Source organism: Mchenga conophoros, linkage group LG14, assembly GCF_057382185.1.
Source record: "Mchenga conophoros isolate Kocher_MC1m ecotype Shallow Benthic linkage group LG14, M_conophoros_male_GT1.1, whole genome shotgun sequence".
In the NCBI taxonomy this organism is placed as follows: domain Eukaryota; kingdom Metazoa; phylum Chordata; class Actinopteri; order Cichliformes; family Cichlidae; genus Mchenga; species Mchenga conophoros.
The window spans coordinates 15,737,219-15,749,020 of NC_140539.1; the positions used below are offsets into that span (position 1 = coordinate 15,737,219).

Genomic DNA, 11,802 nt, shown 5'->3' on the forward strand with positions numbered 1-11,802 from the left:
TCTGTCCGCTAAGCTTTGTGTTCTTTTTTTAGGATTTCACTGTATTTGTATTTTAAGTTATTAAGTTCCTCAGTCTCCAGGTTCTTAAGCTCGAGTTTCCCATAGAGCTCCTGGTTAATAGCTTCTTTTTCTTTAAGCAGGTGGGACATTTGTCTTAATTCAGCACATTTGCTTTTGTTTTGTGTCATCAGGTTTAAAATCTTCTCCTGTGCTTGATTAAACATTATTTTCCAGCCCTCATTTATAATATCCACATTGGGCTGCCTTTTTTTGCTGTGTTTTCTCTGAGACATGTTGGAATCTTAATAAAACAACTGTGTAAATGATCCAACTGTTTCAAAATGTTTCTCAGGTTTAGGTTTGAATGCTGCGAACACGAGTGCTGTGAATAAACTGACTAAGTTTGCAATTCTCACCCCTATTTATGCCTTTCGAATGGATCAGACGCCTTTGATCTGCATGCACGATATATGATGTCATAGGGCTTTGGAGCGTGATGTCACGGGGGTGGGCGTGGAAAGGATTTTGGCCCGATTCGCCATTTTGGGGGTCTAAACAAAGCGTAGTGACGTATACTGAACACAGTAAATTATATAATGTAAACAACTACCTGAAAAACAGGTAGAACGATACTTTTGTATCGTTTATTGCATTTATGGAGGGAGTGATGTATGCTGGGTAATGGCACAGCTAGCGACTGGGTGACTTTATTCACCCGCTTCGGCTGTTATCAGTCCATACAATGGGCGTTATTAGCACAAATCAGTCCCACAGATATGGGCCATCTCCTGCTAGATTGTTCAGAAGGTTGTTCTCATCCATCCAGATGGAGGATCACTAACAGGAGCGTGGAAGACTCCAGAATCCACTCTGGCTGCAATCCGGTGGATATGCAGTGTGTACAGGTAAGACCATTTAAACGGACAGCATTTATAGAATGACTATTAAAAGTCAGCGTGTGTCAGTAATGTTAATGTGGTTATGTTAGTAATACACCGAGTGCTAATATAACAGCTTTAAGATGCATTTGTAGCAGGCCCGGCCCTAACCAATCTGGCGCCCTAGGCAAGATTTTAGGTGGCGCCCCCCTACATCTGCAGTGCAGTGTATGTACTCACAAGAAACCGAATAGCTTTGTCTTTGACCTTTTTTTTTTTTACTTAAAGAAAGCAAATTCACAATCAGAATAATTAACAAGATAAAAAAATATATGAATAAATAAATGAATACAAAAAATAAAAAATGAATATATGAAATACAATAAATTTTACATACATAAACACAATAAAACGTGTCAACAAGTTGGATAAAATAAATTAAAAATATAATATAAATAAGGCAACAGGAACACCGCTTGATGCTGCTGCAAAACTGGTGGGTTGTGCTGCTGAGGTGGAGGCAACAGGAAGACCGCTTGATGCGTCATGGCTGGGTTGTGCTGCTGATGCTGCATCACTGGTGGGTTGTGCTGCTGAAGTGGAGGCAGCAGCGGTAGATGTGGTAGATGGCCCAGGGGTGGGATTTAGAAACTTCAACAGTGCATCTGAAGAGAGGAGTATGTGACACCACTGAGTCTAATAATAAAAACAGATGATTCCAGGAATAAAATGAAATGATATAATATAAATGAAAAACCAAAGAGATATATGTATGATGTTAACTGATATGCAAATTAGAATAGATTCAATTTATTGTCATCATTACAGTGAAATGCTGAATAGCAGAATGCAAAGTAACAGTATAATATCATATGAGAATGTTATGTTATGATTATCTTTGACCGAATCACAGCAGTGCTCATATTAAAAAACAGCATTCCCTCTCATGTGATATTGCTTAATTAACATTAATGATGTGCACTTTAACAACTAGGCTTACAACTATAATATATACAGGGGTGGAAGAGTGACTATTACCTGCAGGGTAAACGTTAGCTAACAAGAAGGCAATAACAATGTAAACAAAAAACACCTGCTTAAAAGATGAATACAAATGAGGAATGGTGGGAAAGGTGGGTGTACTGTAATTACCTAACGTTACATTATTATTTTCCATAACAATTTAGCCCCCTCCACAATATTAACTGACGTTAAAACAGTTAACTAGCTATTTATTGATTAGCAATTAGCGAATCATGTAACATTAGCTTAATGCTAAAATTTTAGGTTACTTTCACATTCAGACAAATAATTTCATGTAGGCTAACGTTACCTACCTCTGTCTTTTTCTCGTTTCTCCTCCTCTTCTTTTCTCTTTTTTCTTCCCTGGGCACCTGACAGTTTTGACCGTTTTGACATCTTGTGTTGATTTTTTGATGTGGTGACGTCCAAAAGGAACCATGATACGGGAAGGGAGGGGGCGCACCGTGCGGGGAGGGGGGGCGTAATGTTGTAACAAATAATATTTCTATTAAATAAGCTTTACTTTGCATTTTAATTAACGTGGGATTATTTTTTGTATTTAGAAATAATAGTACCAACTTTTTTTTTTTTTCAACATTTGTGGCACTGGCGTGGCGCCCCCTGATGGACGGCGCCCTTAGCATTTGCCTATACGGCCTATGCCACGGGCCGGCCCTGATTTGTAGATATTATTACGTGTTTTACCGTCTTTATGGTGCTAGCTTAAAGTTACGGTGTAAACGTTAGTTTATATTGTAGTAAGGCTGTTACTGTTTAAACGATGTTAGCACAGAAATATTAGCTTCTGTCATGACTGATAAAGTTACTAGTTAATAAAGTTTTCAGTAAAGTGTTTAATCGCAGCCACAGACTGACAGCAAATATGTCGATTAGCTTCAGTGCATCTATAATAAATATGTGCAAGTTTCAGTGCTTCGTTTAAACTGTATGATACTTATACTGACCCAGGGTCAGTTTAAAATACAATCCTAGCCGTGTGAACAAAGCCTGGCTCCTTTAAGCCTGCATGACAAACCTCAGAATGCAGGTTATTATTACGCTTTCCTGCTGGCACACCTGTCACACCTGAGAGTCAGCTAGAAACTTACAGTGACGTGGACGTCATGCAAGGACTGCCAGACTCTGTAATACTGCAAATGATCAGTGACTCATGTTAACACTAAACTTTAAACGGTACCTCTGTGTCTCTGTGTGCTGAACATCTAGGATTGAGTCAGGCTGCATTGACTGTGGGACTTTAATGTGTTAAAAGCAGGTTGAAGACGGCTCAGAAACATTTGAAGATTACAATTTAGCATTATGGCTGCTGGTGGTTTGTAAAGCCTCTACTCAGCTGTATTTTTGTTACTAATTTATGTTCGTTGTTGTTTAACACAGATTTCAGAAGAGCAAATATGCTTAATAGTTTAACTAGATTTCATTTGTCAGTGTGGGACTGCTGAGTCACCTGAAGAACTCGTTTCATTCATTCTCCACATGATGTTCATTTACAGAAATGTTTCACAGGAACTGATTTCTCCCAAAGGGTGAACTAGTGTGTTTCCATAGATTACCTCTGTATGAATGCACTTCTTAAATGAAGGCAAGTGTTTGTCCTTTTTTGTTCCTCAGGTACAGTACGTGATATCAAGGGCAGGCGGTCAACACTGGGGGTAGACAAGAAGCAGACGTACTTCCAAGAGGGAGCTGCAGTGAGGTCAGAGGTCAGAATCTGAAACAGCTCAGGTTTATATTTTAGGTGTTATAAAAAATCAAAATGTATTTATAAAGAAACCTTTAAATAATAGTCATAATTATGATTATTATAAGAAATATCAAACATTTAAGTGGATTTTCTGTTACACATATTGTGTTAGCCCTGCAATAAACTGGCAGCCTGTCTTTGTCCTGTATCAGCTGGGATAGGCTTCATCCTCCCGCAACCCTGAATTGGATACATTGTATTCCAATTATGTAATCTGATCATTTACAAACTCAAGGTATCTAATCAAAATGTAAGTAATAATTATAAAATGGGAAAGCAGAAATAAGTGTGACGTAAATGTGTGAGCTGACATAGAGGACAGCTACATGTAGTCTGAAAAACCTTTGTTGTCAAGTTTGCAGGTCTATCAGCACGAGACATTCTTACATAGAAGAGACTGTTAAAGTCTCTAACTCAGCGAAGCATTATTGGTCCCGTCTGTTTGGATAAATATAGTAAGTTGATGTATGTCCATTTATTGACACATTTTCTTAAGTGCTTATCCAGTTCAGGATCACAGTGGAGCTGCAGCTGGATATGTTCACTAAATAAACCTTACAAAAGTTAACAATACAGGGAGCGCAGAATTATTAGGCAAATGAGTATTTTGTCCACATCATCCTCTTCATGCATGTTGTCTTACTCCAAGCTGTATAGGCTCCAAAGCCTACTACCAATTAAGCATATTAGGTGATGTGCATCTCTGTAATGAGAAGGGGTGTGGTCTAATGACATCAACACCCTATATCAGGTGTGCATAATTATTAGGCAACGTCCTTTCCTTTGGCAAAATGGGTCAAAAGAAGGACTTGACAGGCTCAGAAAAGTCATAAATAGTGAGATATCTTGCAGAGGGATGCAGCAGTCTCAAAATTGCAAAGCTTCTGAAGCGTGATCATCGAACAATCAAGCGTTTCATTCAAAATAGTCAACAGGGTCGCAAGAAGCGTATGGAAAAACCAAGGCGCAAAATAACTGCCCATGAACTGAGAAAAGTCAAGCGTGCAGCTGCCAAGATGCCACTTGCCACCAGTTTGGCCATATTTCAGAGCTGCAACATCACTGGAGTGCCCAAAAGCACAAGGTGTGCAATACTCAGAGACATGGCCAAGGTAAGAAAGGCTGAAAGACGACCACCACTGAACAAGACACACAAGCTGAAACGTCAAGACTGGGCCAAGAAATATCTCAAGACTGATTTTTCTAAGGTTTTATGGACTGATGAAATGAGAGTGAGTCTTGATGGGCCCGTGGCTGGATTGGTAAAGGGCAGAGAGCTCCAGTCCGACTCAGACGCCAGCAAGGTGGAGGTGGAGTACTGGTTTGGGCTGGTATCATCAAAGATGAGCTTGTGGGGCCTTTTCGGGTTGAGGATGGAGTCAAGCTCAACTCCCAGTCCTACTGCCAGTTTCTGGGAGACACCTTCTTCAAGCAGTGGTACAGGAAGAAGTCTGCATCCTTCAAGAAAAACATGATTTTCATGCAGGACAATGCTCCATCACACGCGTCCAAGTACTCCACAGCGTGGCTGGCAAGAAAGGGTATAAAAGAAGAAAAACTAATGACATGGCCACCTTGTTCACCTGATCTGAACCCCATTGAGAACCTGTGGTCCATCATCAAATGTGAGATTTACAAGGAGGGAAAACAGTACACCTCTCTGAACAGTGTCTGGGAGGCTGTGGTTGCTGCTGCACGCAATGTTGATGGTGAACAGATCAAAACACTGACAGAATCCATGGATGGCAGGCTTTTGAGTGTCCTTGCAAAGAAAGGTGGCTATATTGGTCGCTGATTTGTTTTTGTTTTGTTTTTGAATGTCAGAAATGTATATTTGTGAATGTGGAGATGTTATATTGGTTTCACTGGTAAAAATAAATAATTGAAATGGGTATATATTTGTTTTGTGTTAAGTTGCCTAATAATTATGCACAGTAATAGTCACCTGCACACACAGATATCCCCCTAAAATAGCTAAAACTAAAAACTACTTCCAAAAACATTGAGCTTTGATATTAATGGGTTTTTTGGGTTCATTGAAAACATGGTTGTTGTTCAATAATAAAATTATTCCTCAAAAATACAACTTTCCTAATAATTCTGCACTCCCTGTAAACTTGCATCCATGTACGTTGTTGTCCACAGGATGAGAAAATCAAACTGGAAGACTGTGGAACATGTTAATAAATGTTTGTGTGTTTATGCCTGTGTCTTTCACAGGAGGCGCTGGAAGGTTTCCCTAATAGTTCCTGGTGAATCAAAGCAGAACCATAAAGGTTGCTGGACTGCATGATGGCCTTACCCCTGAGCCGTCATCCTGTTAAAGGAGGAACCACTTAGAAACTGTTTTCAAAGTAGCTGAGCAGATTTCATCTCAAGTAAGCAATTAACTGTTTGTTCGTTTGTTCTGCCACTTAAAGAGCATTTAAGGACATCTTTTGATTGTCCAGTTGAATTAATTCTACTGGCTCTCATGGTCATTTGTTATTATAGACATATTTTTCATGTTCATCCAGCTATTTAGTAAATTCTATCTATTTAGTAATATCCGTCAGCTATAAAATGTAATATAAATATAAAAATATCTAAATATCTCCTGTCCTTTATATTTTAATGATGTAAGTCTGTTATCGTGTTACATTCGCATTCCTCACATATCAATGAGATGCTGTACAGTACAATCCTACTGACACAGCAGAGGGATAACGACGGCTATTCAACATCGTTACACGACACATTCGAGCTGCATGACGCAGACAAAGTGACTAAATCATCTTTTTGTGGTTTATGTCTTCAAACCAGCAGACAAAGCCGATTGCAGAAGATGTCAGAGAAGAACTTCAGGCCGTGTACTGAAAAGGTATTTTTTTCTTGTTATCAAAAGACATTTGGAGTGGCAGCTTCTACAACTGTTTGTGCTAAAGTAAAGCTTACAGTCTAAGAAATCACAGTGTTGATATTCAGCACAAAGAGAAAAGCACGCCAGAGACAGTGGTAATGTGGATGACTGTACAGTGTGTGATGTGCAGTATTTCTCCAATCCAGACAAACACACTGCTTTATTGTGTTTTTGAAGTGTGTCTAACACTGGTGACAACTCCTCAAACGTAGCAGAAGGAATCTTTCTTTTTGAAGGACGGCTTCTTCTGCCTTTCACCACAGACGGTCCGTTTATATTTTCATCAAGAGTCTTTTTTTGTGCTGCTGAAGATGTAAAGTCAATGTTATGGCCAACCACTGGCTGTATCTTGGTTGTGTTCCCCGGCAAAACCCAGTAGGCTGGTTCATCTGTGACTGTCTTTGTGCCACGGATCGTCACTGTTGCCTCCACTTTAAACAGAAGTGCAGCGACATGGGTGCAGGTCTCAGCAACTCCGGCCATACAGGTGCAGTGTGCAGCTTCGACCTTCTTCGTGGTGCTTACAATTACCCATGGTCGTAATGCAGGTTCATTCAGTCTTTCGGAGTGCAGTACCTGAAACATACAAGGACAAGGTTGATGTAAAGACAATAAATGAAATGAGACAGGGAGGACACAAATTGGCGTTAATAATTTGCCCGATTATCAATGTGTTAATTTGCATCTACTTTACAATTATGGGCATATAATATGATAACGATATTTTAGCAGTTCAATGATAAATGTATAACATTAATTATGGTGGGGGTGGAAAATGGCTATTTCACTCGATGCAGTCCAGCTGACTTACCTTGGTATGAATGGCGACGTACTCAGAGTTTGGCTTCTTGAAAATAGCCAAATCTTGCACCCAGCCATTTGTAAATTGGATGTGCGCCTCCAGTGACTTGTAATTACGAAACTGGTTCGCTGTGTAAGCGCTTACTCCACAAACAAGATACGTGAAGATATCGGGGTAGGACAGTGGCGGTCTGGGTCGTTACTCCACTGCCGTATTTCATATGGGTCCAGATTTGCGATTTTTTTCAAGTACCGAAACAAAAGGGATGTTTTAGCTGACTTTGTTTATAGCATTTTTTTTTTTTTTACATGTAATGTGTTTATTTGAATGTTTGTAATAAGTGTTTAATAACGTTCAAAAACAATCTTTTTGGCAAAAAATTAAAATGTATGTGGATATACATGGTAGATGCTGACAAAGTAAATGGCAATTAGAGGTGGGTGAATCATCCAAATGTCAGTAGTGTCGGTACTGAATCTATACTAGTGCGTTAGAATCGATAGAATAGAATCGTTAGAATCGATACTTGGTATTGTTTCTATTCTCTTACGTTCAGTATGTACCCCACTGACTTGTGTTAAATAAATTATTTCTTTGGAAATAAAAATACACATGCACTATGAGAAAGGTCTGAACCTTTTTGTGTTGACTTTACAGAACAAGCTTTAGTTTGATTAAGTTTTATTTTGAAACTTTTGCCGGTTTCGACCGGAAATGCCCGTTCAACTTTTTGTGGCGGCTTCGCGAGCGCTGTAACACCAACGTACCAGAGAAGGTATAGATAGCCCCGAAGTTATGAAGCGTTGCTCCATCAGCTCGAGGTCGCGGGTGTGTCACAGCGTGGGTGCCATCGCTCTGTGACCGGTACTGAGTCATCTGGGTGGAACATGTCTGTAGTAACAGTTCAGCTCGGTCAGTGCGGTAACCAGGTGGGTCAGGAGCTGTTTGACATCATTTGTAGCGATGCTCAGGAGGGACAGAGGAAGACGTACAGCGCTGCCAGCTGCGAGCGGTTCTTTCACCAGACCGCACAGGGAGGTACGACGCCTCTCTAATAGTACTAAACAAAGTCCGAGTCCCGTCAACTCATGTTTCCTGCCGTGTTTTTTCCTACACCAGACCTCGTTGCCAGGGCGCTGTTGGTAGATATGGAGCCTAAAGTAATCAACCGGAGTATGAGCATGGCTGCAAAGTCTGGCAGGTGGAGCTATGGAGCGAGTTCTCACTTCAGCCAGAAGCAGGGCTCCGGAAACAACTGGGCTAATGGGTAAGGATGGGACAGTATGAGCCCACCTATTCTGGAATGCTGTCATTTGATAGCATTCACGCTGATCACCTGTTTCTTTTACTGATCTAGGTATTGTGTCCATGGTCCTTGTCACAGAGACGCAGTGGAGGAGCTGGTGAGGCGGGAGGTGGAGCGCTGTGACAGACTGGCTGGGCTTATAGCAATGATGAGTGTGGCAGGGGGGACGGGGTCAGGTGTCGGCACCTACGTTACTCAGTGTCTCCGTGATATTTATCCATCATCCTTTATCCTCAACCACCTTACCTGGCCGTACGGGACTGGAGAGGTGTGGACGCTGAACTATCTTTAACATGGTGTAAGAGAGAATCGTGCTACCTTCTGACTGTTTACTTTCAGGTGATCGTCCAGAACTATAACTCTGTGCTGACGCTGGCTCATCTCTACCAATTGTCAGACGCCATACTGGTGCACGAGAACGACACGGTGCACAGGATCTGCAGTCGGCTTCTTAATATCAAACACATCTCTTTCAGTGACGTCAACAGGGTCATCGCCCACCAGCTGGGCAGTATCCTGCAGCCCGCGCTCACCGCTGACTCCCATGGAGCATACAGTAGAAATCCTCTGGGTGAGAAAGGACAAACACTACTCACACCTGCAGTCGTGGACAGAAGTTTACACACTCATGGTGGGCTTGAATGTCATGGTAATTTTTTGAGCTGCTGTTTTTCCAGATGGAACCTTTGTACAGCATACATCTTTAATGATATTAAAAGACAAGAGTTTGGTGCACAAGTTTGAATTTATTTTGGATTTTCCGTATTCCACACAGGGTCAGAAGTATACATACAGGTTCAAATGTATACATACATTCATTTAAATATTTTAATAAGTGTTGCAGAAGGATCTGCAATGTCTTTTAACTTGCCGAGACCAATTCACTTCTTGTTAGTGGTCATGATTGAGTACATCTGGTAGTTTCTCTTTGGCAGCATGACAAGGATGTGTTTCATAGCCCTCAGTGGATTGACCAATACTCAGAACACTGGGAAAGTCCAATGAACTCAGCGAAGATCTAAGAACATCTGTAGATTTGCACAAGTTGGGAAAGTCTCTGAGAGCCATTTCTAAACAACTGCAAGTTCCAGGATCATAAGTTCAAACAATTGTTGGGTCATTAAAAATGTATAATCATATTCTCTGGGGAAAAAAAGCAGTTGAAACAAATGACTAAAGGTTCCCACAGAGTTTGCCTTTCTCACAATACAGCCTTTTTTTGTCAGGTGAATTGGTGAGTGCTCTTGCCTGTCATCCAGAGTACAAGCTACTGAGCTTGTGCACCATCCCACAGATGGCCAGTTCCTCCATAGCCTACAGTACGTTTAGCTGGCCGGGGCTGCTCAAACACCTGCGACAGATGCTCATCTCCAACACAAAGATGGAAGAAGGCAAGTGCACACTAACATAACCGTGTAGCCTGTTATGTCAATGAGATATTGTTGGAAGTGATAGTGAGAGGATCTTTGTTTGTCGTGTGACAGGTATAGACTGGCAGGTGCGTCCTCCTGCTGACCCTGGGCGGAGCAGGAGTCTCACAGGGGGCAGCTTTAACACCTCTCTGGCCAACCTTCTCATCCTGAGAGGGAAAGATGTCTACAGTGCAGAGACAGGTCAGATGGGTGGATGAAACATTGATTTAATTTAATTAAAAGGGGAAAAAGGCAGTGATTGTGTGAGTTTACCAGATAAATTTATGACAGTCATGTAGGGGATGATGTTTCCAAAAGATTGATTAGAGCAATTCTTTTGTAATAATGTAAGTCTGCAGATTGTACAGAGCAGGGGATGTGAATCATGTGCTTATATGCTTAGGTGGCATTGATGATCCAGCCCTGTACACCTCCTGGCTCTCATCCAAAGAAGCTTTCAGCTTGTGGAAATCCCCTGTACCCTTTAATAAGTATGAGAAATCTGCCACGCTGGTCAGTAACAGCCAGGCTCTGCTCAGACCTTTGGATGACATGGTGGGAAAAGCCTGGAATATGTTTGCCTCCAGGTGGGTCAGTCCCTGTACATGCACAGTAAGGAAAAGCTGGTCCCAGAAGTATAACTGAGCAGACAGTTTCTCTTTTTAAAAATTATTTTCTTTCACTTTTCCTGTTACAGGGCGTACATCCATCAGTACATTAAATTTGGCATCTCAGAGGAGGACTTCCTAGACAGCTTCACATCTCTTGAACAGGTGATCTCCAGCTACAGTCAGCTGTGCTAGCACTGGGGACTACTGTGGCTTTCATGTAGATAAGAAAATATCACCTTATGTGTTTTGTATACATTTTTTATATTGCTGCTTTGATTTCACATAATTCTTTGAATTCCTGGACTCTGACATCTGCACTGGCGAGAACTGAGACACTGGATGTCTCTATTCAAGATATAATGCTGGAGCTACTTTATAATACTTGCATCTCAAGTAGTATAGTGTCAAGTTATAAGATGGGTAATAAAATGCTACATTAGTAAAAACTGTGTAGATCTATGCCAGACACTTGTTACCCCAAATTTGCAATCGCACCACCAGACCTACCTATCAGCTTCCTAGTAGATGCACCAATGGTATCAATTTGAAAATCCCAGTTTTGAGAAAATTTGACCTGTGACCTTAAGGTCAAGGTCACTGCGATTCAAACTGGTTTGACATTTTTAATAGATACACCAATGGTATTGATGTTTGTCACCTTGTTCTTGAGTTATTGCATTCACAAACCTGGGCGTCCACGCCACCTGTCTGACTGGGTGGCTACAAAGGCTGACGGGTAAAAAGTATATCAAAAGATCACCTTGTGAAATCCTCGCTGAGGGATTTGCACAGATCCTGGAGATCTGCCAGTCATTCAGTCAGCAGCAATGTAAATGGCACGTTGCTGGTGTTTGGTCGGGTCAGGAATCCACAAGGGTGGAAACCTCAATGGCTAGAATCTGGAAGCATTTGAGTCAGTGAGGGGCAGGTCACTGAACAAACTGCTCTCCATCAGGGACAATCCATGTTACCTGCTCCACTCCACACTACTGAGCTCATTCTGCTGCAGCCTCATTCAACCACGCTGCCATAAAGAACGCCTCAGGAACCAATTTCTCTTGTTCTCTAAGAAACTCTACCGTAGCTCTTCTTTTTATGACCGCTGA

At 41.3% G+C, this 11,802-nt stretch overlaps 1 protein-coding gene across 6 annotated transcripts; it reads left to right on the forward strand.

Annotated features, from left to right (window-relative positions):
• The first annotated feature begins 761 nt into the window (after positions 1–761).
• Positions 762–11,142, forward strand: tubd1 (tubulin, delta 1). Of its 6 annotated transcripts, none has more exons than XM_085245488.1 (11): positions 762–905; positions 3,534–3,625; positions 5,887–6,044; positions 6,469–6,526; positions 8,487–8,634; positions 8,725–8,941; positions 9,013–9,244; positions 9,900–10,064; positions 10,158–10,286; positions 10,489–10,672; positions 10,783–11,142. In XM_085245488.1, exons 5-11 carry the CDS (start codon positions 8,516–8,518, stop codon positions 10,886–10,888), a joined length of 1,152 nt encoding a protein of 383 aa, XP_085101614.1. In that variant the 5' UTR covers positions 762–905; positions 3,534–3,625; positions 5,887–6,044; positions 6,469–6,526; positions 8,487–8,515; the 3' UTR covers positions 10,889–11,142. The 6 variants fall into 6 exon arrangements, with proteins under 6 accessions (XP_085101614.1, XP_085101617.1, XP_085101616.1 ...); XM_085245491.1 differs by having other exon boundaries at positions 6,472–6,526; XM_085245490.1 differs by having other exon boundaries at positions 3,534–3,618.
• The last annotated feature ends 660 nt before the right edge of the window (positions 11,143–11,802 follow it).